The sequence below is a fragment of the Ciconia boyciana genome, chromosome 11 (genome assembly GCF_034638445.1).
Source record: "Ciconia boyciana chromosome 11, ASM3463844v1, whole genome shotgun sequence".
In the NCBI taxonomy this organism is placed as follows: Eukaryota; Metazoa; Chordata; class Aves; order Ciconiiformes; family Ciconiidae; genus Ciconia; species Ciconia boyciana.
In genome coordinates this window covers 3422227-3449450 of record NC_132944.1, presented here as the reverse complement: position 1 = coordinate 3449450, position 27224 = coordinate 3422227, and the positions used below count along the sequence as shown (strand labels likewise).

General features: G+C 36.8%; 1 protein-coding gene across 1 annotated transcript in view; it reads left to right on the top strand.

Moving 5' to 3' along the window:
* The window catches only part of ATP2B2 (ATPase plasma membrane Ca2+ transporting 2), a 440022-nt gene that overhangs the window by 379086 nt on the left and 33712 nt on the right, over nt 1-27224 (top strand). Inside the window, exons 15-20 of the mRNA XM_072875775.1 lie at nt 6019-6260; nt 6819-7053; nt 13614-13793; nt 14845-14932; nt 22206-22312; nt 23065-23256. Of these exons, the coding sequence (XP_072731876.1) occupies nt 6019-6260; nt 6819-7053; nt 13614-13793; nt 14845-14932; nt 22206-22312; nt 23065-23256 (1044 nt within the window). The remainder of the gene's footprint in view (nt 1-6018; nt 6261-6818; nt 7054-13613; nt 13794-14844; nt 14933-22205; nt 22313-23064; nt 23257-27224) is intronic.

Genomic DNA, 27224 nt, shown 5'->3' with positions numbered 1-27224 from the left:
GTATGCATCTGTGTAAAACCATTTTTTTCTCTTAATCCTGTTCCTTCCACTGATTTTGGATTCAAACGCTCCATGTCCTCCTGTCTGTGCTGGAGATGCTTAAGTGTCCATCTCATGTAGGCAGTGTTTAAAGAAAAAGGGAGAGACTTGGTCATAAAGGGAGAATTTACTAAAAGCACTTTCCCTTCTCCCATTACCTTCTGTTTGATTCTTCCTGTCTGATTCTTTTTCCTACAAGACATGCTGTTGATAATCCCCAAGCCCCAAATATATGCCACCATTAGAGGTGAACGTCTTCTTTTTTCCCAGGCGTCTCCTCTGTCAGAACCCCTTCACAATCAAATTTCTTGTTTAAGCCTACTTTTTTTTTATTTTAGATGAGCTGTATTAGCTTTCCTCAAAACATATTGCATGCCACCCTACAATATTTTTCTGGCTTCTGTAAAGCACTGTGTAACACCATTATGTACCGAGTGAAATACGAATCCTATTATGTTTAGAAAATATGGCCAGTCTTTGTTACCGGAGTATGTACACCATCTATTAAAGGGTTCGCAAACATTTTTTGTCTGGTTTAGAGCCAAATTCCAAATGTATGTACCATAGTGTAATCATGGGACCCAAAAAATGATGCGTTATGGAGCAAACTGATCAAAGTCGGGAATTTAGAAGCTCACCATCCTTAAGGGACGCAGACCTCTAGTTCTTGGCAATTGAAATGCTTTGCTTGAGCTTGAAATGCAGTAAAGGAAGAGATCTGTATCAGTTTAGTGTATAAAAATTTGTAATCCTCTGAAGGTAAAAAGGAGATAAATTTTACTTTCTGATGAACAGGCATAATATAAGTGAATGGGAACACCTATGTTAGTCTGCTCAATGTTGTGCATAAGAATAAAAAAACCCCATGAAACCTTTACGCTTTTAAATGCTGGGCTTTAAATCCGGTGCGTGAGATTAGAACGGTACATAAGGTTAACGCAGTCTGTTTCTTCTGATGCCAAAATGATTACGCAACCAGCTCCAAGTTGTTAACTGTTCTTTTTTCAATCCCTTATGCTGACCCCAATTCAAACTGACTTTTGACTTTAATTTAACTGAATTTCAACAGCATTGTACAGTGATGATTCTGAGTTGTAAAATAGCATGTATATTATCAGAAAGCATGTTGCTTTCTGTGCTCTGTATAAAACAGAGGTAACATTAATCATTAACGTGAAAAACTACTTAAAATTCTAAACAGTCTGAGGACAAACTGTGCTCTGCCTCATCAGTCAAGTCCATAATATCATTCTAGACATGTCCCCAAGGTTAGCAAAGATCAGAATCTGCACAAGATATAAAGACTAATTTTTATTCCTAAATAAAGACCTTAGGAAAGTAAATTCATAACATTTTAACAGTATAGCGCTGATACCAGGCATTTGTAGTGAAATTTATCTTTAGGATGCTGTTTTGTTTTTCTTTGTTTTAACCTACAAAAAGGATTTTTATGAATTCTAATAAAATGTTTGGAGTTCTTATGCAGGGATGTGCATCCCTATGTAGTTATGCAGAGGTGATACAGCTAGAAAACAATAAATACTCTTAAAACAAATAGTAAAGAATAAAAGAGAAGATAAAGCAAATTAGTTTCTGGTGTTTGGCAACCAGAATCCAGATTACAGGTGGGGTGAAGCATCTGTGGCAATGGTCATACTATGAAAGACAGAAGAAACAGTGCTGCTGTTGAGCTTCTGTAGTTAACAGGATCCCAGAGAAATCAGAAATGAAAACTAGAACAGCTGATATCTAGTATTACTGCTTTCTTATTTTCCACACATCTTTTGAAACCGTTTCCCATTTTGTAATTGAAAACTTCATTTAGTCAAGCAAAGTTTTAGATTCTTAATCCTTGGCTAAAAAGAACTTGCTCCTTTCCTTCTTAAGTTTTTCTCTAAGATAAACAGTCGTTTCTAAATCTGTCTTGGTTTAGCTTGAAGTCAGTTGAATAAACCTGTATCTACAAAAAGCTGATCCATTTGATTATACATCTAGTATGTTTTAATCTTGCTTTAGATGCCTTCCATTAAACCATTGACTCAAGTTATGTAATGAGGGAATATCTCTGAATTTGATAGTACTATAGTTTTTTTAGTAGTTCTCCTTTTTATGGTATTAGGAATTGAAAAACAAAAACATCACATTATTTGAACAGCATTCATCCTTCTCGGTTATTTTAAATTTTACATATATAATGCTTAAATATACAGAGAAAATTCCTGCATATCCTGGTCTGTTTTCTCTTTTTTGAGTAAATACAGTGGCAATTTTTCACAATTTAATTTCAAAAATGTATTTTCCTCTGTTTGCCTATTGTGAATGGAGTTGAAATGGAACATTCAATAAGGATATAATATTCTAGCAAAGTTCATTTTTTATCTTAATAAAATTGGTATATTTACAATCATCATTATTCTAAAGGAGTAGTTCAATCTGTAGAACACAGGAGAATAACATAAAACAAATGAAGACTGCACATAATATATGACATCCTAACATTTTAATTTGGAAAGACTACTTGGCTCTTCCTGCCAGGTCCTCTCTTTTCACGTCAAAAGGGGCAATGAGAAAAATGAGGCATAGTAAGTGTTACGGTAAAAATGGAAGCACTATAATTTCCTAATCTAATTTTAAAAGTTGAAGCACCTCTTTAAGTTATGCCCACAGTTTTATCTTTCTTCCTTCTTAACCCATTTTATTAGTCAGTTATTTTCCAGTGAAATAATTCTGAAAGTTCCTTTTGTAATCCAGATTCAGTATTAGGTCAATACTAGCTTTTGGGTTGGTATTTTTAAGCCTTAATAATACAGCTGTACTTTGACCTAGAAACCTATTTTGATTTGATAGTTGTAACAACTATTTTTTTAACATCTGTCTGCAGTTTGTTTTACATGCAAGTATTTACTTCCAACTGAAATATTATTACATAGATATTATAAAGACTTGGAAGAAACATTTGAAAACATTTTACAAGGATCAGTGGATATTGGATCAGTCTCTTCCTAGTAGAAGATAGTACAGTATGTAGCTGTCTTGTGACTAGCAAAAGATCTTTTGCTGAGCTCTTGAGAAACAGTGCATTCAAAAAGACTAAGTTCCTATTTGCAGGTCGCAGTCCAAAGGCTTTCTCTCATGTGTTGTCGAAGGGTTTTCATTCTCCGAGGAGTCAATGGAGTTGTTCTTAGCTAATTATTCAAAAGTAACCCCTCTGGGCTGTCCTTTTAATCGTTTTCCAGGTGCCATAAACTGCAAGTTTCAGCAAGAAATAAATTTAGATACAGCACAGTGGGAAGTTTTAAAAGCCAGCAGCTTCTGCAAAGGATTGTCAAGAACAATCTGCGAGGAGACGAGTTTTGGCATATAGATTTTGAGCTGAAACAGTACAGGAAGGGAAGTGCTACGTGCCAGCTCTCACCACCATATGCTTTATTATAATGCAGTGTACAAAGAATATGGAGACAGCAGCTGCTCTAGAGGGAGGTGGCCACTTGTTTAGATTTTGAAACCTTTCTGAAATGTCTGTTCATTTTCTTTTCACTGGTATTTTTTCCCCTTGCTTACGTATTTGCATCCAAAGGATATTCACTAAAAGAAATCTATTTTTAGCCACAGTAAGAAGAGAGTGTGATCTACTTTTTGCTGAAATAAAAATAATTTTAGAAGGACTCTAACATTTAGTTTTATATATGGTGAAATGTGGGTAGATTTTTATTTTCTCAACATCCATTCACATCGGGTCATGATGAAATTGTATGTATAGATTAACTGTTGTCTAGGATTGTATGCCTTTGATGGAAAGAAATTTGTCTTTCATTGGTTTCCAGTGTGTGTTTGCTAGTGGCTTGATCACGTTCACATTTAAGTCAGTGTCGAGATTCACTGACTCCAGTGGCAGAGAGAACCCCAGCACTAATGAGGATTTAGATCTAAAATGGAAAGAGTTTGATATGATGTGCACAGAGAAATCAGCCTTTCCTAGCATCGCTACCCAGGCAGTGAAGCTGATTACTCTGTTGCTTTGAGAAACCTGAAGTTGTTAGCACGTGTCAGGAATTGTGTGCCTGCAATGCCATGAAAATGAACCTAATTTATTTAAACAAAACTGTATTTTAAAGGGGGTTTTTTTTGATTCCTAACTGAGATTTTCATATCCACTGAATGTAACAATCCTTCCAGATATGCATAACTACAAGCTCTTGGGTTTTAAATTAGGGTTTCTTAAGTGAATTTGAGAATCCAGAGGGAAGTTACATCACAGTATAATGGGACTATAGCAGGGCAAGTTGTTATAGCATATAATAAAATTAATATATCATATTAGCATTTTTGCTGAGTGTCAATGTTTTACATTGACCCTGGAGTAATGCTAAAATGTCATAGCAACACAAATATGACCATTTAACTCAGTAAAAATGATGGTTCATATAGAAGAAAGATGTTACAATTCTTTTTGGAAGGATAAAGCTCTTTGAGACTGAGATTTTTAGATTATTATGTATTGCTCACCATAGATGCATCTCTCTGAAAAAGAAATTACATTAATCTATCTGTCAGCAGGTATATATTTTCCTGGTGACAGAAGGATGATTCTTATGGAAAATCGGTGTTTATTTGCTTACTTCAGTTCTAGACCAGTCTACTATTATATGACCTTCATTTTTTAAACCAGCTGCAATTAGCGGTTCTCTGGAATACTTACTTACTTGCTAATGCTTACTTAAAGGTCCCCTTTTCCCTTTTTGTGGCTGTACTTGTTGCAAGAATTCAAATCTAAGTAGGATTACTGATTTGCAACTTTAATCATTCCCTACCTTACCCCTTGTCCCACTGAGGGGCAATGGAGGGAATTCCATCTACTTAGGAATCCCATTTCTGAAGCAGACTGGATTTTAAAGTCTATAGTGAAATTAAACATGGATTCTGAATATAGTCCTGCAGTCCTAATTCTGCAAAATGTGAGGCAAAAGTTTAAGTTGCGTTGAAAATGATGACTTACAGTTGTGTCTTGAGTCAAATCAAAACCTGTTTTCAATGCAAATTAAAGTTGTGAAAGGACTTTCCCTTCTTATGGTTCCCATAAGTATAGTTTAGCCCTAGCTTAAGCAACACTTTTCTAATTCGACTGAGTACAAGAAAATTTAAGTTATCAACAGTCTATAGCTCACACATGGGTCACTTCAAGTCAATCTGGAGTCTTGACAACACAGGAACTTTTTGTTTGGGGTGTATTACACCTCCAGGAAAGTTTGTAAATGAAAGGTAGGTTGGTTTGTTTATATTTTGAATGGGAAGGTAAAGCCTTCCTTGTCCCTAGGAGGACTGAGAACTGTCCCAAGTTGCAAAATGTTTAGCCTACTCCATTTTTCCTAACATATAAAGCCGTTATTATCTGAGGCAGCAGACTAAAGTATGGTAATTCTAGAAACAGGTACTTTTAGATGTAGAGCTATTATTTTATAGATTGTTGGATATACCTTTTTCACTGAGATTTATTGTTACGATTAGATGCAGATTCATTTTTACATGAAAAATACCTGGTGGAAAAAAAAGGACAGATCTTTCTTTAACTCACCATTATAACCCTGAAAGTCAGCAAAACAATATAATTCTAAGCAAGTGAGAAAAGGAAATACTCTGTGACAAATGAGAATTAATTATTTTTGAGCCTAAAGAAAGTTACTTCATTTTTAATGTATTGCCTAACTATCACAAGGTATTCAACTGCCAATGGCTAATTTAAAAGAAAAGAAATGCAAGACACATTTGTAGCTATTTGTCTGGAGAAATTTTCCTCATTGTGAGAATAGCTGCTTCAAGTCTCTTAAAACTCTGTGGATTTTTTGCTAGCTTTTAAAAATCAGAAGACACATGATTGCACAGTTAGAGTTTCAGATCTTAACTGTGTTATTAATTGTTCAGAAGGCATTGTATACTGCTTATCATTAGAGAAATTCATATCTCATTTTTTCTTCTCTTCAGCCACCAGAAAAAGAGGGTGGCCTGCCTCGCCAGGTAGGCAACAAGACGGAGTGTGGCCTCCTGGGATTTGTCCTGGATTTGAAGCAGGATTATGAGCCTGTTCGGAACCTCATCCCTGAGGAGAAACTCTATAAAGTTTACACGTTCAACTCTGTCAGAAAGTCAATGAGTACTGTCATTAAAATGCCAGATGGTAGTTTCCGAATGTACAGCAAAGGAGCTTCTGAAATTGTTCTGAAGAAGTAAGTTCAATGGATTAGTTGCTGTGTTTTTCCAAAATGCAAATCATTCTGACACTAACAAGACATACATGGGAATTTCGGTATTTGGAATTTGCTGCTTAGAGTAGAAATATGACATGCTTCAGTAGTATAAGCTGTTATTGTTCTTTTCTAAAATCTTTTTTTTCAAGTGCTCACTCTTGCAAAACTGTTTGGCTTATTTTTCTTATCAATGGCTAGCCAAAGAATTGGGTCTATATTTGGTAGTTTACGAATGGATTCTTTACATTCAACCCATTTGGAAAATAAGGATTTTTCAATTTCATTGTAAGTTGTCAGCTCATTAATTACATGGGTATTGAGGAAAAAATGGATGAAGGGCTCTTCGTGTCTCTGTAATAAGTTACAAATTCTCTGATATTTCAGTAGTTTAATGTAGAAATTTACACTAGAAATTTAAAACTTGCCATCAAAAAAGGAAAGTGTTGAATGAAATGAGCTGATACAAGGAAATACTTTTCAGCAGTCATGCAAATACACAATCAACTTTTTTTTTTTTTTTCCCCATAAATAAAAAAGGTGTTCCAGGATCCTTAATGCAGCTGGTGAACCTCGTATCTTCAGACCACGTGACCGAGATGAAATGGTGAAGAAAGTGATTGAACCTATGGCCTGTGATGGACTGAGAACTATCTGTGTTGCCTTCCGAGACTTCAACAGCAGCCCAGAGCCTGACTGGGACAATGAAAATGACATATTATCTGACCTGACGTGCATTTGTGTTGTTGGCATTGAAGACCCAGTAAGGCCAGAGGTATATCAAACTCTTATGTTATAAAGCATTTCTCGGAGAACTGAACATAAATTGAACTACAGATTTCTTGCAGTTTTTATCTTTTTTTTAATTAGCTCTGTCAAAGAAGATGGAAGTGAGCTTTAGAAATAGACTTTGTCAAATAATTACCTTGATAAAAATCAACTATTAATCAACCGATATTTAAATAAAGCAAAATAGGGCTTTTTGAACTGCAGGATTGAGATGACTTAACCCTCTCTCAAGGAGTAGTATATAGGAGGACCGATCAGCAGAAGTTTTATTATGCTACCAGATATTAAAGAATTTTCCTTGAAGTAATGTGGTGACACGCAGCTCTGAAAGTAGAGAAGACATGTAGTGATGGTAATTGCCATGATTATAACTGCAAAGTGCTCGCTTTCCACAAAAATTGTGCGCAGTCTTGGAGTTTTGTGTTTTACTGTATCAGTTGCCACTTTGCTAATTGTCTTAAGATTGCAACTGGTGGCTACTGAGAAAACAGGTTTTAATGTATTTGGACAAGGGACAGCTTTGCCATGGAAAGGCATGGATTTCATGGATTCTATATGTAAATGGCTTGTAAAAATATGACTAAAATTTCAACTCAGCTAAGCTGAGAAAATCAGTATTGGGTGTGCACACTGGAAGCCTGTGCCTGCTACTACACTTGTAAAGTATATTACTGCAGTAATACAAAGGGCGGATTAAGAGGCAGAAACATTGTTTCTGACCTGTGTATATGGTGCTTGATAATTAATCTTGACAGTGGAGAATTAGTTCCATTTGACAGTTTAGAAACAGTGACAGAAGGTAGATCCCAAAGTTGAAAGTGCTGAGCATAAAATGCAGGCATTTGGGATATTTCTTTGGTGCTTTCCTCGCTGACTCAACCGTGAGTGTGTGGCCGCGGCTGCCGCGTAGGCACAGCTGGAGCCGCGGGGTGTGGTGTGAGCGCGCCTGCCCCAGCACCTCCTGCAAACGGGGGAGCCAGTAATGCTCTCCTGCTCTGCTCCAAGAAATCCACTCTTCGATTCTGCTGTTATTTCAGTAGATGGTTAATGACTGTGGTTTGCCTTGGAGGAAGGTCATTGAAAGATAACTCAAATTTCTCTTCCACAAAAAGAGTGGGTTCTGATGCTGCAAAAAGTAAGTGGTTTGGTACCAGTCTTTGCCTTTGTAATTCTTCTGTCTCATTTTACATTTCAGCTGGATCTTTTTGTAATCACGTCTAAATCTTTGTATTTCATCCACTGAGAATTGGTGGCAATGCTAGACGTGTTAGGATTTTTTTTTTTTTTTTTTTTGCTAAAACACCAAACATATACATTAATCTGATTTATTTCCGCAAGTCCTTTATAAAGTAGGCTTTTACATACTTCTGACTGCTGTAACTTTGGAAACTAGCATTATATAATTACAACTACAGGTACCGAGTGCATAACTATGCTTTGCGTGATAATGGACTTTCTTGGGGTTTTTTTTTCAGTATCAAGAAGGTTTATAATATAAAGTAAATCTTGCTTAGGTGAAACCTATATGATAAACTCCTTATCTCGGCAATCAGCAGATAAACAGCATTCACTTTTTCTATCATCAGATGGTCTCTTGCTGCTAATCCATCTCTCCCTACCCCTGACACTGCAGTCTTTAAAAATATTTAAAAACATTTGTAAAATGATCTGTCTGCAATGATCCCTTAATGCTCTAGCTCACATATATATAAACTCAGGAATTTTTTAACTGTCAGTGACCACTGGAACTGTGAGTCAGTCCGCTTTCCCTCCCAAATTGATTCATGATACATGTTGTTAGAAAATAGCCGTAAGTCAGGTTATGTGTGGTATGACAGACTGAGGGAACGGGTAGCAGTGGGATTTGCAGTTATTATTGAAAATAGCTGCAAACTATCCTTTCATGTGGTTATTATGAGTGTTTTATAAGAGAACTGCTCTCATCTCGTAGTGAATAATTTCTTAGGAGCTTGAGGTAAAAATGAATAGTGTTGCTAAAAATAAAGAGGTCAAGTCTGACTTCTGTGTAAAGGATCAAAGAAGATGAAGGGAGGAAAACATTTTATTTCTAGATAATTATTTGAATAATGTATTGAATTTCTTGTAGTTTAGCACCAGAATATGCAGTAACACTTCTTACTTCATTGCAAGACACACAATAAAATGTTTATAATGTCAGAATTTTACCCAATGTTTGATTTATCTACAGTTGTTTTTTGGGACTTTGGTTTTTGGGGTTTTTTTCCTCCCAATAAAATAAACCTTTTGACTGTTTTAAAGTGGTAATAACATCATGAGAACATTTAAAACTATGTTTAAATTACTACTACTCCACACATTGGTAAAAAGCAGTAGCAGTACCTTAGGGAAAAGAAATGAACCAAAAAACCCCAAGCGAAAACAAAACCATAAATTTCAGAAAAACTGTCTAGGTATGAAATATCTGACTTAGTGGGAATATTGTAATATACATATATTACAAGGGTGAAACCACCATTGTAGATGCAAAGAGTAAGACGATGAGTTGTTATAGGGGACCTTACTATTTTGCCAAAATTAAGCCAATTTATTAAATAGAGTCACTACTGGAGTTTATGAATTTTCAAAGTGCTTTCTGTAGGGAAAAAAGAACATAAAAAATGAGAAATATTACTACAACTGCTGTTTTATTAATATTCTTGGTATTCTTGGATATCAGAATTTATTCTGACAGAAATGATAGATTAGGTAATTCCAGTGAAACAATCCAATGTCATCATCCTGGCAGCCTTTGGTTTCCCTTAAATTGCATTCCCAGTTTTCCTGGGGAAGGCTCCGTTTTTTCCTATTCCCTAAGACGATTGTTGGAGTTCACACATGGAAAATGGTAGCCTCCGTGTTTCCACAGAGCTCCTGTGGCACATTGCTCATCTGCGTCCTTGGAGTGTTTAAATATGTGAATACCTGCAGTGTCAGTGGTGTCACGCTAGTGTGATTTCAGAGACAGGAGTGCTGCGTCTGTTCTGATGATATTGCTGGGAGCTTTCTTGCACTTGCATTTCCTTCCGTACATTAAAAGAAGCTATTTGGATGAATTATTCAACAATGCTATCCAGCAACTGACCAGCTTTATCTGGAGTGTAACTACTGGACACCCATGACTTTTGCATCATTCCTAGGTTAATTCAGACACTAGCTTATTCATTATCAGCAACTGCTTTTATCACTGAACTACCTGCTTGATATTTATCTTTGTGTGTGTGTGTGGCTTTTTATTTCTTTGATAAATATACAAGAAGGGAACAAATAGAATGATGTCTTGTTCCTATAGAGATTTCTCTGTTGATTTTGACAGTCTTTCTGGATTGATTTTAATGAGTCTGTACTGCCTTATACTGATTTGCCAATGTACGCCTACAATCTGTTATTTCTGGGAGATGAACATAAATCACTTCCAAATGTCACCTATTTATTTGTCACCTGATGTCGGTAGATATTCCTGCATTGGATAATTTATGCATGCATGCATGGATCAGAAGGTTTTCTTTGCAGAGAGAAAATGAACCAGAAAATTTTAAAATGTGTACTTAAGCTCTGTAAAACTGATGGAAAATATCTGCTTCCACTGCCCACTCAGTCTGCCAACACTCTTTCTTCCTTACAGCAATAAAAAAATATGAACAATATTTTAACTGTAATTACTGTACACAGTATTAAGTCAGATACCACCCACCAGCTGTCCAAAAAATGAGAGAAGAGGAAAATAGAATTATTTCTCTAGTTATATGTGAGTTTGAGATGTATTTGAAACTAGGTTGTCCTCCCATGACCTTGTTTAATAGGACTGGCACTTTATGAGAATAGACCTTTTTTCCTGTTTGCACTGTAATTTGTTTTTCTCCATCACAGTTCATACACTGTGCTGGTTTTACAGATAGGCATCTAAATCTCTCATATCCTATGCGTGAGGGTCACCACAGTTAAAGTGGATACTAAGGGCATTCCAGACTGGCAAAGGGGTTATAGTCAGGATTATTAATGTGGCAACTGGGTAAATCAAGAGTCATTTGCTTAAGTAATAGATTTAATCTGGTTCTATGTCCCCCATAGAAGTCTATTTCATATCCTTAAAAGGCTTCGGGTCCAAATAATGTTTCCAGGATACAACTTGTGGGAAGAATATTCTCGGTTAGTAGAGATGAGGAAATGGGAAGAAAAACCTCTGTCCCTTAATTTTTCTTGGTTCTGCAATCTGTACTGACAGAGAGTCATTCTGCAAACAGCACATGCTGTGGATGCAGTCTGAGGGTGGAGTGATTTTCTTCGTAGTCACGGGAAAAGTACTAGCCTGATCCTCAATTAGGTGTTAGTTTATGAGGCATTTTGCAAAACAGAAGCTTCACAACTGCCTTTATTAAAGATGCAGAAACATGGTGTGAAATTGTATTCACTGATTAGAATACTCATTATCTACAATATGGTTTAAGGATGCATAATTTCAGTCTGACGTGCAGTCCGAGATATGTAGCCTTTCTGGCCCCAGGAAATCATTAGAAGTCCAGCATTTGCCACACTGGATCAGAGCAGTGGTTGTCAAGTAAAAAGGCAGTGTCCTCCCCTCTGCAGTGTCACATACTTGCGGCTAGGGAGGAAATTAAAATATCTAGAAATGCACAAAATTAACAGTGTAATGTTGTAGATGGTGGCTCCATTTCTTAATATTTTCTGTACTAATGGATGAGATTAATCCACTGTAATTGGCATTGAGTTCTACGACACACTTATATCTATGATAGAGGTTACGATCAGCAAGCTGCGCTGAACTGGCAGTAGAATATAGCAAGGCTTTGCTATTGTAGCCAGTAATATCCATTTTGATACTCTTTCTTAAATAGTATTTTTTTATTTTGTTTTGGCTTTAATTTTTGATAATTATTTTAAAATTAAAATTATTTTCCTAATCATATCCTTTGCTTATTAGTTTCTGTAGGAATTCAACAGCTCTATAGACGGGATTGCTGACATAATTCATCACCGTCAGACAATCCCGTTGCTTTACATAAGTATGCCATCTGAGGAAGCTCAGCTGATAATATAGCAGCAATTTGCAGTCAGTGGTCAAGTATATGTATTTGAGGAAATTATTCAAATATGGTTTATGTATGCGTTACATAGATTGAGAGTGTTAGGCAACATTGCAGAGCAAGCATCTAGGGCCAGGTCTTTGGAGCTATTTTAACTTGTGGGATAGCCTTCCAATTGCCTGTAGGTTTACTTAGGATCACTGCCTAATGTTCAGGTGCCTATCTAAGTCATGCTCATCTTTCGGGAATCTTTTTCCTTTCCGACTGTCACTTGTCTACTTCAAGTACCTCTCCGCTGCCCCACACCTAAGAACCAGTGCAACCTCTAATTGCTTTATATCTGTCCTTTGCCATCTTCTGTAGTAAGGCAGTTCAGTTTCTTGTAGCGCTGTGAAGGGTTTCTGTCTTCATGAGGAGTCCTGGGATGCCCATAGTCTCTTCTAGGTAAAAATGAAATTTAGAGAAGTGGTGGTGTGCTGAAGGTGTCTGTCTAGGCTGTTCTTGACGTGTTAAACACTCTTCTCGAAGAAAAAATGCTTTCATAATAATTGAGAAGTGTGATAAGACTGCATTCATTGGTTACAGTGATATTTATTAATAATAAATAAATTATCATTAATTATTATATAGTTTAAGGGAACAGAATTTTTTCCCCATCTAAAATTGAGCTATGGATAAGTAGCCTTTCTATAGGCACTGACTTCATATACCCAAGTAGCTGTATTAAAAGAGCTTGATTTAATTATTAGGAATCAATTTCCTAGCTCTTGCACATTTTAATTACAAAAATCTTTTTTTTTTTTAATTAAATAAGCTGTATATGATGCCAAGTCAGTATATAGCTTCTACATTAATCTCACGGACACGGTTACACACTGAATTCTCTCTCACTGGTATGTATACTGTGCAGCAGGAAAAGTTAGTCTCATGCAGAAAGGAGCATAACTAAAATCATGCTTCATTTTTACAGTTTTGAAACATGTAAATCATTCATGAAATTTTAAACTCATATATTTAGGAATTCTACCTGTTGATATGCATGAATTAGTGTAATAGTGCTAAATTACAATAACTTTTTAGATAATCTTATTGAAAGGAAAGTTTGGATCAGGAGTTAGATATTTTTCTGTACAAAATACATGTATTCTCAGTTCATATTTACACGTATGTTGAGTATGTTAGGTTCAGCATGCTGTACCTTGATGCTAAAGGTCAAAAAATCTGCAGAGCACTCCTTTTTATTAAAGTCAGGAGAAGCTTTAGGCAACTGATCTGAAAAACGGTTTCTTGATAGAAGATTTGTCTTGCCTGTGGTGTAATCTCAGTTCTGTAACAGTCAGGTAGCTATAATACGCCATAACATGTATGATTTCTGGTTTTGCTTCATGAATCTTTTAGCCTCAAAATATTCTGATTGGAAACACCTGGCATACATTTTATCTCTTATCTAGGAATTTTCTTTCCTGTTATATTGCTTTTGCAGGTCCCAGAAGCCATAAGAAAGTGCCAGCGAGCTGGAATTACAGTCCGCATGGTCACTGGAGACAACATCAACACAGCACGTGCCATTGCCATAAAATGTGGAATCATTCATCCGGGAGAAGACTTTCTCTGCCTTGAAGGGAAGGAGTTTAACAGAAGGATCCGAAATGAGAAGGGAGAGGTAATCCATAGACTAAATCCATACATATGATGAATATGTTATTAAAAAATAGCAAGAACACTGAAATGTTTCTCCTACACTGATGTGTACCTCATATCAGTAAAGACAACTTGGAGAGATTGCTGCTTCTTTCTACTGCGAGCCTTTTGCAATTCAAAATACCATTGAAAATGCCGTCTTTACTTTTCATGATGCAGAGCCACTATCAGTTTAGTGCTAGCCTAATTCAGCAGTTTTTAGAACCATAGCACTAGTCTACAAGAAATCAAACCCAAGCACGTTAAAAGCAGGTTTGTTAGCAAAGAGGAGAAGGGACTCGAGCAGTTTGCAGGTCTGTCTCATAAAAATGCAATCTGTACTGAGAACCAGCTCCTCTCATTTCTTTATTTTATACCACTTTATCTAATGTACTGCTATATCCACTCACTGTAATGATTTGCATAACTTAATCTATTTTTTGGAAGATTTTAAACTCCTCATAAAAGATGGAGCTAACACACAGACTAGTGAAATCAGCTTTAAAAAAGTAAACTATGCTGTGTCTTCAAGTCCATCATTAATGAATGACACGGTCATTTACTCCTTGCATCGACTGATGGAATCCTTTGTCCTTGTTGCTATTGGTATACAGAGAAAATTCTGCCATTTTTGGTGCCAAAACGAAGTGAAGAACTTGGATTCAAATGTAGAACAGAACAACACACTTTTACTTGTGAACATGTTTGATCAGCTTTGAGAAACTCCTCTATCCTATATCTAGAGTCAGGATTCTGAGTGGAATTATCCATAAATATGCTAAGAAAGGCTGATTAGATACTGTGGCAAAGTTTACCTATGTTAGCCAACAGCTGAGCTTTGGTGTAGCAGTAAACAGCCATTTTTGACCTTGCCTTCATTTGCAGCATTGATGGCTGTTGTAATTTTTCTGTGCTTTTGGAGAAAAGTTGCAGATCTGAATAGTGCAGTGAATCACCTGACATATGGACACAAATATATTTTGCGTTTTGCTAAGTTTTACTGGTTTGGGTTTTTTTGTGTTCCCCTCCTCCAGATTGAGCAAGAGCGGATTGACAAAATCTGGCCAAAGCTTCGAGTGCTCGCTCGCTCATCTCCCACGGACAAACACACTTTGGTAAAAGGTGCGTGCAGGCTACCTTCGCGCGTGTCTGTAATTCATACCAAAGTTATTGAATTATGTTCGGCCCGTCATCTCTGTTGTAAAAATTTTACTGTTACGAGTATATCTGAGTTGTTACCTTTAATTGCACATCTATACATAATGCAAGGAAGTTTTCTCAGTAACCAAGTCTCTTGTGTTTGCGTTCCACCTGAGCCTTCAAATGGAAAATAATAGGAAACCGGTTGGCAGGAATAACAGAAATACCAATAAGATGTCTGGCAAGTAGATGTAGGCAATCTCATATTTGCCTTGTGACTTTTAATTGGACTAGAATGAGGCTCTAGGTGAGAAGGGAAAATGTGTGTTTGCTGGTCAGAAAGAAAATACTGTTGAGAAATAGGTTGTTCTTCATATAAACAAGAGGGGGCATAGATTTTGTAGGTTTTGCTTATACTTCTTTATGAAGCAAATAAGCTCATTTAGAGTAAATGAAGTCACTCAAGTGCATGGGTTCTCCCACAATTATTTTTAAAGAGTATTCCAAGATAAAAAACTTTTCATGTCACAATAGCAGTTATTGGAGATCATGTAACTAGGAGCTGCCCTCTTTAGCATTACATGAAAGGAGATACGTATTTTAAGCCAATTCCTTTTTCCTATAGGCTCACTAATTGTGTGATTTGCACTGGCTTCCTTTAGATCTCTGGCTGTATTTTTAGAGTCTGTTTTTGTCGAATAAAAACTGCACCATACAAATTATGTTCTCTTACCATACTGTCTGCAGATGGAATGGTCTATAAAAGAGGGACTTGTTTGCAATTTTCTTTATAAAGCCTTTTTCATATCTGTAACTCACTCTTCTTGATTACGTGAAATCTTATTCTGTTGACTTTGAAGCTCACACTTAAAAGGTAGCTGATGAAATCAGAAAATTTCTGATCAGGAATAACATAATTTCTGGCCATGATAAGATGGGGGGCCAGCGCAGGCAGAAGCCTCGTTGGTGGATGGCAGTGTTTGCTGGCTTCCTGATGAAGAAGGAACTGGATTATTTTGCTAAGGCCCTAGAAAGTCTGGAGAGACTCTTCTTAGCAATACTTGGAGGAGCTCAAGTTCAGGATAAGATCCAGCTGATCAGTTACATGTTTTCAGCTGGTTGACTACTTAAATAATAATTCCCATTTAGGTAGGAAATTGTCTCTGCATCTATCCTTTTGGTATGGCAAGGTTTTATTGATATGACTCCATACATGACTGATTACAAAGGCTTTTGAGCAGTATGTAATTTTTTAAAATGCCTAAATCACTTTAGAGTAAAAGTTCCATTGTGAATTTGAAGATTGGATCAGTTGGGTCCTTTGGGATTGGGACCAGTGTACATGAAGAGCTCTGGAAGCATGGAGCGTTCAGGAGAACTAGGATATCTTGTAAGCCCTGGCATGGTGCACGAGGTGGGGCAGTTGGAGACATAATGCTGTTACTCGCCTTCTCCAGCCACTGTTTGACCAGTGGTCTCTGCAGTGGGGTGCACACACATCAGGGACAATCCACTGGGAGGCAGAAAAAAATATTTTTTGCCATTATTAAATAGAAGAATATTTTAAAAATACTCTTTATTTCATATCTATCTCATCCTTTTCTAAGACGTTTTATAATGTACATAATATAGTAGTACATATGTATAATTTCTAAATAATACACATATTTTGGGGGTGGGTGTGCTCAAAAAGATTTTACCGATAGGCGTTCATGATTGAAAAGGTTTGCAGACCATTGGTTTAGACAACATAATTATTAGCTCCACAGGTCAGTATTAAAACAGCACAAAGTTAGCTGAAGTCTCCTCACTTCCCTAGTGCGTATAAAATACTGTCTTACAGCTCTCAGAGGACGTAAGTGGGACAGCCTGACAGTTTGTTTCAGAAACACACAACAATTTGTGTTTCATTAAGTGGATTAAATAAGTCCCTTGGGAGTACTCATTTGAATCATTCAGGATTTTCCCTTAAGAGAAAGATGAAACCTTTGCCAGGGAAAATGAAATCAATAAAGAGCTGAAGAAAAATAAGCAACAAATTATTGTTGTTTTATAGCATATGCACTTTGACAATCCAAAAGATATTTACTACTACTGACTGCCTTATGCAACTAATACAATTAATGTTTTAAAGATGTGACGAGGTCAAATGATAGAGCAATTAAGTATCTAACAAAGTTCAAGAACAAGTCTGTGGAAAATCATGATGGAATTTTTTGGCTGGTAATACTCCAAGGGCCATTAAAAGTTACAAGAAACTATTTAAATGTTCACTAGTTTTGGGCCTCTTGTTAAAATGTTATGTTTTTCTCAGACACTTGAGGGATCAAGAGGATTTTCTCTTCTTTGATGTATTCTAGCTGCTCTAGGGTAAAAACACACATCACAAAATAAACTTTTTTTATATTTAATTTTTAATGGCATACAGCTGCTGGAGGGAATATTTTTTCTCCTTAACATAGCACAATCCCACCCAGCAAAAGGATCATTTTTATTTTGCATTTCTGTTTTTACTACTGCTAAGGGACTAGAGAAAGGCATGGTTCAGCATTTCAGGCTGGGCAGACGGTTTCTCTCAAATGTTTATGGCTTTGAAGTAGAGGTAGATTGGGGAAAAAAAAGTCAAAGTGGTTTGTCATCACGAACTGTTTCAGTGAAACAAAAGTGTTAGATATCTCAATCCAACTGAAATACAATTTCTTATGGATTTTCTGACATCCGTTGGTATTATATTTTCTACATTATTTCAAAATATAACAAGTAAAAATGCATATAATTTATACTGATGTGTCCTTATAATACTATTGCTGAGATACTTCAATATTGTCATATTGTTTTTTAACATACTATGGGAAGCAACTGTTTTTAACATACTATGGGAAGCAACTGATGGGAAATATCATCTTATCAGAAGGTATAGAGAAGATCAAATAAATATTCAGTGTACCAGTTTGAGAAGCTGTGCTTTCCAATATGTTTAAATTCGGCTGGAATTATTTTGCTGTGATATTAAAAACAACTATTCTATGCTCATGTAAGGCTGATTTATTAACAAGCAGAAAGGGAACCTTAAAGAAAATATTTTTAATAATTACTGTTAATTACTAAAATATTTCAAATATTATTTCATGGGATGGTATTATATTCATGACCTCATTAATATGAACATGCCATGAGACTAGGTAGAAACATAAAAATATAGAAAAGTGTATTGATTGAAATTCTGAAATGAAATATCAGCATGTTGCAAATGGCAAGTGGTTTTGATTTCCATTTGAGAGAAAATTTTAATATTTATTCAAATTCACACAAAGAAATATTCAGAAAGTTGACCTGTTCCACAGTGTAAAAAGTGAGCTTCAGCCAACTCTTCCCCAAAACGAAGAACATGAAAATAGTTTAAAGGAAGCAGGAGGTATACTGCATTTGAATCCAGAGGTTTATACTCTGTAAATACCATTTAGGTCTCTGTGGTCTGGTTAAGTGCAGCTTTGTGGGAGGCACTGATGCTTTCATGGTTCCCTTTTCACGTGTCAGTCTTATAATACAAAGCACGTTGGCGGTGTGTGCTTAGTACAGAAAGCTGTGCGTTTTAGCCATGTTCTTCTCTGCCATTCTAATACCAGGAACTTTGTGGAGCACCATTCACTTAGCAATTGCCAATGCTGTCTGCAATGATATATATAATACTTTTACATTAACCTTTAAAGCTCTATTCCTGCACATACTTAAGCAAGTAACTAAAGTGAATTGAAATTTTCTCTTTCAGACAGACTTCCTAAATTCTTGTTAAATTGACAGGGAGCTTCAAAAGTTTGGCAGTATTAAAATCTAATCTGAACAGAACGTGCCTATGAAAATATATTACTGCGCCTGTCTGTGTTTAGCTTGTCAAAGAAATATAAATATGTGTAAGCATATGGGATGATCAACTTTCCTGCATTAATAGCACCTGAATTGGTGTGCATCTTTGAAATCCTCTACCGTAGCTAAGTTTTTCCTGTCTGCCTGTTTTGAGTTAATCAGTTGAGACAGAAAGACCTATCTAAACCAGGAACTTTTTTCTCCCAGAACCAGCGGTTTCTTACTGATGCGACTCCGTAAGGGTGACAATGCAAGTAAGAGTTGTTTAAATAAAGTGGCATTTGTTCTGCAATAAAGGGAGAACCTGAGGCTATACTTGATGTTTTTGATCTGAGCCATAGGTACAGATTGCTCCTTGTAAAAGAAATGGAAGACGCATTGTTGGTTCATATTCTTTATATTGTTATCCCGAGTGGATTTGATTTAATGCTTGCTTGATGTTAGATGGGAGGAAGGTGGGAGATGCAGGATATATTTCACTTGCAGCTGTGTGTGCAGTGCTGGTACCTTTTATAGCAAGCTTGTGCATATAGTGCCCCTCCTGACAGCTCTGCGTAGTTGTTTTAAATATGATCTTTTCCCTCATCAGAAACAAGCTGCTTGCTCTGACAAACTTCTGCCTTACACAAGCTGCATGACTCCTCCCTGAATTCCTGCAGCATCAGCGGAATCTGTGTGTGGAACACACTGTAATGTTATGCTCTAGGTGTATTCCTGGGGCTGTTGAATAAAACTCTTTTTGACAGAGGAAAGTCATGGCCAAACAGCTTAAGATGAGGGAAGAGACCAATGAAACAGCAGCGGCTGTTTTGGGAGGAAGCTTTGCTGAGTTTTAGGAATTCCCTGGCTATACCTTGCACACCTGTTTTTATTAAAATACTGTATGTAAGCATTCAACTGGAGTAAAGCAGTTTATGTTGAAGAAATTTCCTGGCTGTTAGACGTGACTAATTAATACTGAAGTTTCTTCTTAGCTGTTCTGAATGAGTGGAAAGGCCAGTGAATGTTAAAGAAATGGGCATTCTCTTTATTGGCAGTCTGTCAGGTCATGCCCTTATTTAAATTTTTCACTGATCACTGAAGCCGTTGTTCTCCACAGCTCAAGAGTGCAGAGGGAGAACCCTTCTGAGGGATCCCTCTTCCGTTTGGTTACCTTACAGTGTTTGTAAAATCTATACAGACATATTACTTGATACTGAAGAAAATTCTTGAGGTGAAACCTTATCACAACTATTAACAGAATGATATCAAAGAAAAAGAAAAGTCGAAGTAAACGTAGTTAGGAAGGAGGCACGTGCTGGAAAGAAGACAAGCATTCAGAAATGTGAGGTGGGGGGAGGAGGAACAGATTAAAAAGAGCATGCAGAAGTCAGGGACCATAAGTATAGCTATGACAAACTCTCTGAATCCCAAATAATCGCTACTGCTCTGCTTTAGAAATTTGTCTGACGTACAAATGAAAGTTCTGCAAAGATCTTCTCTCTTCCTATGAATAGCACTGAAGTCTATCCACGTACTGTTGTGCCACGCATTGACATATTTCTGATGACACTAGCAGGGGTCACTGTGACGAAGGTGTGTGGCTGAGATGCTGGTGATAGCCGAGACCATTTTATCTCTGTTTTTCCATGACTGCTGATAATGCAGTTCTGTGCTCTGGAGGATGTTGGGCTTACCCCAGCTACATAGTTTGCTTTTAGGGATAAAAATGACTACTCAACCTTGTGAACAACTACTAAACCTTGTAAATTACTTCGCTGCATCCAGCAACTGGCTGATGCAGGGCAGTTGGTAGTGTAGTCATTGACATTGGAGCGCTATTTCTATCTATTAGGAGGTCATTTGTTAGAGCCTCTTCAATTTGATTTGGGTTGTGCTCCCATTTGGAATCCAGTTGTGAGAGGATGCTATCCACCTGTTTGGAGCAGTTAATACCACGATGTGTCAGAGATTTTAACAAGTTTTTTCGGAAGCTTAAAGTATTAATTTAACATCAAAGGATGTGTTAATAACAAGAAGGGAAGACCAAGATAAATGCTTTTAACAGTAATGGCAGCTGATGTTCCTGTTTATTTAGTAATACCAAAGGCAAATCATCGCCCCAACAAATTGAAGGTTCTAATTATAAGTTCTTATCAGAATAATGTGCCATTTATCTGAGTTCATACTGCCAGTGGAAAGTGAATAGGTTTTTTTCCTGATTTTCATAAGACTGAAAAATACAGCACACTAACTGCTTCCATACTGCATTGCAATCTTCTGGGTGCCTGATAAGCCTGAACCTTGCCAAGAGGCAGCTATTGCTCTGTAATCTGCAATTTCCTATTTCTGGTTAGTTATCTGATATGTGAGCTTTTTTTTTCCAGGTAGAATGAAAGCTTTTCACACTGGGTAGGTTCTGATAATTGTTTTTGGAGGTTATGACTTTGTGCAAAATAAATTTGTCATTTCCCCCCCCAAGTTATTAATATGGAGAGGTGTTCTTGTATCCTACACAACAATCCTGTATTCTGGACGCATATTCAAACGGACTCTGACATGCAAATAAAAACATGAGTGGTGAATGAGCCCCATCCTATTAAAAAACAGGGCTTCTTCTGTAATCTTAGAAAAATTCTTTATTCTTTTCCTTACTTTCCCATCTGCATAAGTGGAAAATACTTCCCTGCAGGCTAGTTGCGTGAAACTTGATTCACCAAGTGAAAAGTGCTTTCTTTTGTCAAATGATCTCAACATGAAAGTAGAAATTATTTTATTATGTCTATTTATTAAAATGTTTGGCTCCAGAATTTAAAGAATTATTTTATATCTTCTTAATCATTGTTTGGCAGAATTGAACGTGTCTGTTAAAATGCTAATTTGGCTCCAGCTAAATAAAATTCATCAATGGCGTTTGTTATCTTTAGGTTAAACTGATTGCCAGAAGGCATCCCAGTAAAGCAGATATTACAGTTCAGTCCCAGTTTAGGAGAGCTTTAAGCATGAACTTAAGTCTTTGGCAAATCCTTTCTATTGATGTTTAATCAGAGAGCTGGCCTGAAATGGGTTTACTGTGACACATAATTTTAAATAGCAGAAAGCTTCCAAAAGAACATAATGAGCTGATCTCATTCCCTTTGAAGGCTATGCAAGTTTTGTTGATGTTTTGATGATGCAGAATCAGAACTTTCCATGTAAATTCTAGTTGTGATGTCTAGTAGTGCATGGTAGTGATGACACTGTTTTCGTCATTATTTTCCTTAAAAATTAACTCTATCAATCTCTGTAAGGCTTGTGTGGTATTATGCGGTCTACATTACACAGACCCTGCTGTTTTTTAGAGGGAAGTTTTATATTGCTAATTATTTTAGATATATGTACGTATATACACACACACATACATTTTTTGCAGGTATTATTGACAGCACACAGGTGGAACAGAGGCAGGTTGTAGCTGTGACTGGTGATGGAACCAACGATGGACCAGCACTGAAAAAAGCTGATGTTGGCTTTGCAATGGTATAATCTTGAGCATATTTGTTCATGTTTGTGTCATTATAAATTTACTGTAAGAGGTTTTTCATTCATTAAGTGTTGAGAAAGTTGCTTAGTTATTACTTGTTAGTGAAACAATATATTGGAGGGGGTGAGTTATGTTGCTTCAGAATCCTTTAATTTACTATGTTAGGTTCACTGGTATTGCTTGTTTTGATAATTTTTCAGGATTTTGTCTAAGGTAATTATTGGCTATATGCAGAATCCTGTGCCAATACAGAAAAATGAACTCTGTGTTCTTCACAACAGTGGAGTACTATTTTGCTTTGGTAAAACCCATCACTAATTGTAAAGATGCTTTCCCAACATACTCTGAGTCTGAGGACATTAATATACTAGACTATATATTAAGATACATAATTCTAATTTTTGTTAGCAGTTCCGTTCATGTATATTAATAAAATATCATCAATGATAAAAATAACTCAGAAGATCTGTAGTCATTAAGCTGATAATTTAAAACACTCAAAACTATCATCACATGAATTCCACAGCTCTCTATCAATTCCCATTTCTGTGTCCTTATTCACTTTCAAAAATAGGCCAAATTAGCTAACTTTCTAGCAAATGAAAAATGCAGAATATACTCAACAGTCACTGTTACTATGCTGGGAAGTCTCTGTATAACTGTGGGCTTTGAATGAGTATGAAGATTTGTATTCTGACTGGCTCTGTACTTTCTAGTAGGTAATTTTATTCACAATTAATTTTTCCAGGGTATTGCTGGAACAGATGTTGCAAAGGAAGCCTCAGATATCATCCTAACAGATGACAATTTCAGTAGCATTGTGAAGGCTGTAATGTGGGGACGTAACGTCTATGATAGTATCTCCAAGTTCCTGCAGTTCCAGCTCACTGTTAACATCGTGGCTGTGATTGTGGCTTTCACTGGAGCGTGCATTACCCAGGTAAGGTTAACTTCAGGTGTCGCTTAAAGTATGGGGCCAAATCCTAGCAAGCTCCATTTTCTTTTAAGTAATGGTGGCTTACATTTGATTCTTACTTCGTACAACAGAACGTATGCTTTCTGAAATTCTTCTGAGTGTTAAGAGTGTATTTAGGATCGAGCTGCTAAATGTTAAATAGCTGTTGACATAAGGAAGTGTACTAGTCCATCTTCTCCTGGAAGTAAATTGCTTTTAGGAGCTGCTAATTTTTGTGCTGCCTCCATACAGCTCCCTGGTTTTGATTACATATTATTGTCTTGACTGAGCCGAGGACAGAATATGTCAGGGATTGGGAGAAGGAAGAGGTTATGTGACTTTGCCTTTTCCTCTCAGAATATTTCATGATTAAATATATAATTCTCGATGGATTATGGAATGGGATTATTATTTTCAAGAGAGCAGTACTGACACAGAAGTAATCCCAGCAGGGGAGCTTTTTGACTGATAAAATTATTTTGTTGCTTTCAGGCAATTCCTTTTAATTTCAGATGCAAATGTCAAACCAATTAAATGACCCATGCAGGTGGACTTTGATCTTTTTTTCTCCCCCTGCATTAATCCCTCATTGCAATCCTGGTGTACATGCAACATGTCTAGGTCTTTTACAAAAAGCATATGTGAAAGCAAACCACATTTTTTCCCCTTCAAATTACTACTTTTCAATTAATCCCTAGAAAGAAAACAGGATGTATTTAGTGCAGTATGAGGTTTTTGTCCTTCATTAGAAAATAGCAAAACATGCAGTTTTTAGTGCTGTCACTCTCTAAAATAATGTATATTTCAGATGCTGCAGACAGGCGCTGTTACAAAATGCCTCCTTTGATTGAGCCACGCTATGGGAAAGCTGATGCTTCCCTGTCTTGTGCATCGTACAGATGCACATACCTGTTTCAGCAGGTAAATTTCACCTCATGTGCGCCTGAGCAAAACAATGAATAAGTCATTAGCTCTGCTCCAGGGTGAACTTACATTGTAATCATGGAATTGATACTTGAAACCAGAAACCCAGGTACCTTTACAAAACCATGAGGTCAAACTTCTCCTAAGCCTTGACTGACACCGAGAGGCCTGTTTTGTGCTGCGTATGAGGAGCCTGCAAGCTCCCAGCTTCTGCTAGCAGCATGCAACAGCTGGGTAGGTACGGCTGTCATCATTTAGCTCCTCTGAGCCCGGGGAGCATTTAGCTCCTCTGAGCCCGGCTAGTGCTAGGGCTGGGATTCTCAGAGAAATCAGAAATGGCTGGTTTTGAAGCAAGTAGAAGGGATCTTAAACGCGATAACTATTTTTATTCTGTACAAAGGAAGCACTGAAACCTCAATTCACTTGTTTTCTGAGAAGTAAAAATTGTGACCTGCTAAGTGCTAGATCCCTACCACAGTGCCCCCAGGTCCTGCCGATGCCTTGTTGTTGTCACAATTGAGCCTGCGCTATGGGACAAAATTATCGATGTCAAGGCAGAAGTTGGATAACTTTTCCTTTTCCCTTGGGAAATATTTCCAAGCATATTGAGAAAATGTTTAGCTGTAAAGTCATGGTTGCTGGTAACAGACGGTATGTGAATAAGTCTGGAAGGTCAGTCCTCCTGGATTTTTATCAGTGGTACAAAAACCATAAGAAAAAAGTGCTAACAGCAACATGGTAAGAATACCATAATTGGAACCAAGGCAAGTGATTCCTTTTAAGACCCTGTTTCACAGACATTCAATCACTGCCTACTAACGTTTATTTAAGGTGAATTTTTTTTTGGTTAATGTTGGTTAATGTCCAGCATTTTTTCAATTGCTTTGTGAAAGCATGAAGGGAAATATATTCTATTAGTTAACTAAGGAATTTCTATTTTATTCTTGAAGAGGTTAAATGTTACTGAATCAGTGCAAAGACTATTTTAATCAAGTCAAAGTGCATGTGTAGTGCATAATCAGTGCAAGCATATTCCCCTTTTTAATTCCGGAGCTCTCTTCATCCTTTGAATCATTCCATTGGCTTCTAGAAAGATTTGGATCAGGCCCAGTGCATTTGTATTGCCCCAGTGGTCTGTAAGACCATCAGCAAGCCTGTCAAGTCTGTTGTCCCTGTTTACAAGTTTTAATGTACACCTCCTAGAATTCCGGTATTTCTGTCCAAATAGATTCTTATGCTATTCCTTAATTTGGCAGTAAAAATGCAAATCCAAAGGAGAGGTCTGAAAGGAGCTAAAATTGAAATTGTAGCAAAAAGGCAGCAGTTATTTCCATTGTAGTTCTGTTTACACTCGATGGCCTGACTGCTGATAATCTCAAGTAGCTGTCTCATTCAAGAAGGATCTTGCCTTACGAATGAACATTATTATGTTAGGCTTTGACTCAAAGACTCTAGCCAGTGAAAGAGCATTATGTTTGTTTGGCTCATAAGCTTTACTAAAAATTACACTTGAGAACATACTGTACCCTCTGGTTGCTATGAAAATAGCTCTAGCACAAAATGCATGAATATACCAAAAAATCTTGCATACAACAGGCTAGGTGCACACACATAGATCTAAGTCTGCAAAACTCTACACAGGTCTTAAATTACTATTTTGACTGAAACATTTAAGTTCTTAACAAATAAATGAAGCTAAAATCTATAGTTTCCAAAAGGCACCACAGCTTTCTGTGACCTTCAAAATGAACATAAAGAAGGTCCACAATGGACTGAATTTCACTTTGCTTTTAGGTAGTCAGTTTGGCTTTCTTTGACACCCAGAATATAATTTTAGTCCACAATTAATATTCAGGTTAATGAGTATTCCACAGGCTATCCTTTTGGTGGTACTTCATCAAATCTAGAATGAGAAAAATTCTATGTAGGTAGTAACATTTCTTTCATGCTTCTTGATGTCACCTCTCAAAAAATCTGTTCTGCAATTCGGAACCAGCATACTGGGATGCTTTGAGCATGAAGCTTCTTTTATGCTTACCTACTCTTTTTGGTGTTTCTACTGTTTGTGCTTAAAGGAAGTACAAAGATAATAAAATCTTTGTTTTGACTATTTTTTTAACACTTGGCTTGAGCTTTGCAACTAAATAGACTTAGTTTTATTCAGTCTTGATCCTGCAATTGCATTGGTGTACGTGTAAATATGCGTATGTGGCCATATCACTGCAGGACTCCTAGTGAAACCACAGCAACTCTATATTAATGAAAGGGTCCAACTGTGTAAGTACTATTATGAGTGAAACTAGACCTCCAAGGAGCACCCAGAGAATGAACTGCCAAGTAGGAGCTGATTTGTTTGGTCCGGAGCACCTTAGGAGTGCCATGGAGAGGCTTAAGAAAAATACTAGGTAGAACCTGTGACCAGTAGGGGTCATTTTAAGAATCTGCTGCTTTTTTTCTCAAATACATAAATAAAATCAGTGTCCTTGCCAATTCCACTTCAGGGAACTGCTGTTTAGCTTAATTCTGTTAATTTTAAGCAAATATTATTTTATTATTTACCCACCCAATGCCTGCTTCAGCAAGATGCTGCTGTTAAAGAGAATATCTACCATATCTGCTATTTCTACTTTGTCCTGGTTTGCTGTTTCAATAGATGTTTAACTAGATGTACAAAGTGTATGTGACCCTACATGCTACTCCAATGTTATATAAGGATTATAAAGGAACAGCAGTGGGCTATTAAAGAAGTTATTATGCAGACTAAACGGGACCAATGCAAATGGTCATTTGCTATTCTCTGTCACGGGTCCCAGCACGGAGTCATGTTAAGGTGACAGAAATCATAATCTAAGCAGCAGAGGAATTACAGATACAGTGTCACCTGTTGGCAAGCTTAGCGTGGCTGCTGCCAAAACTAAGCTGCCTCTCACAGGCATCTAACTGACATTGGGCCCTGTTTCAGTTTACAGCAGCTCCATGTATAAGCCAAGAGTTCTGAATTTTCAACTAATAATGAACTTTTGTGTTGT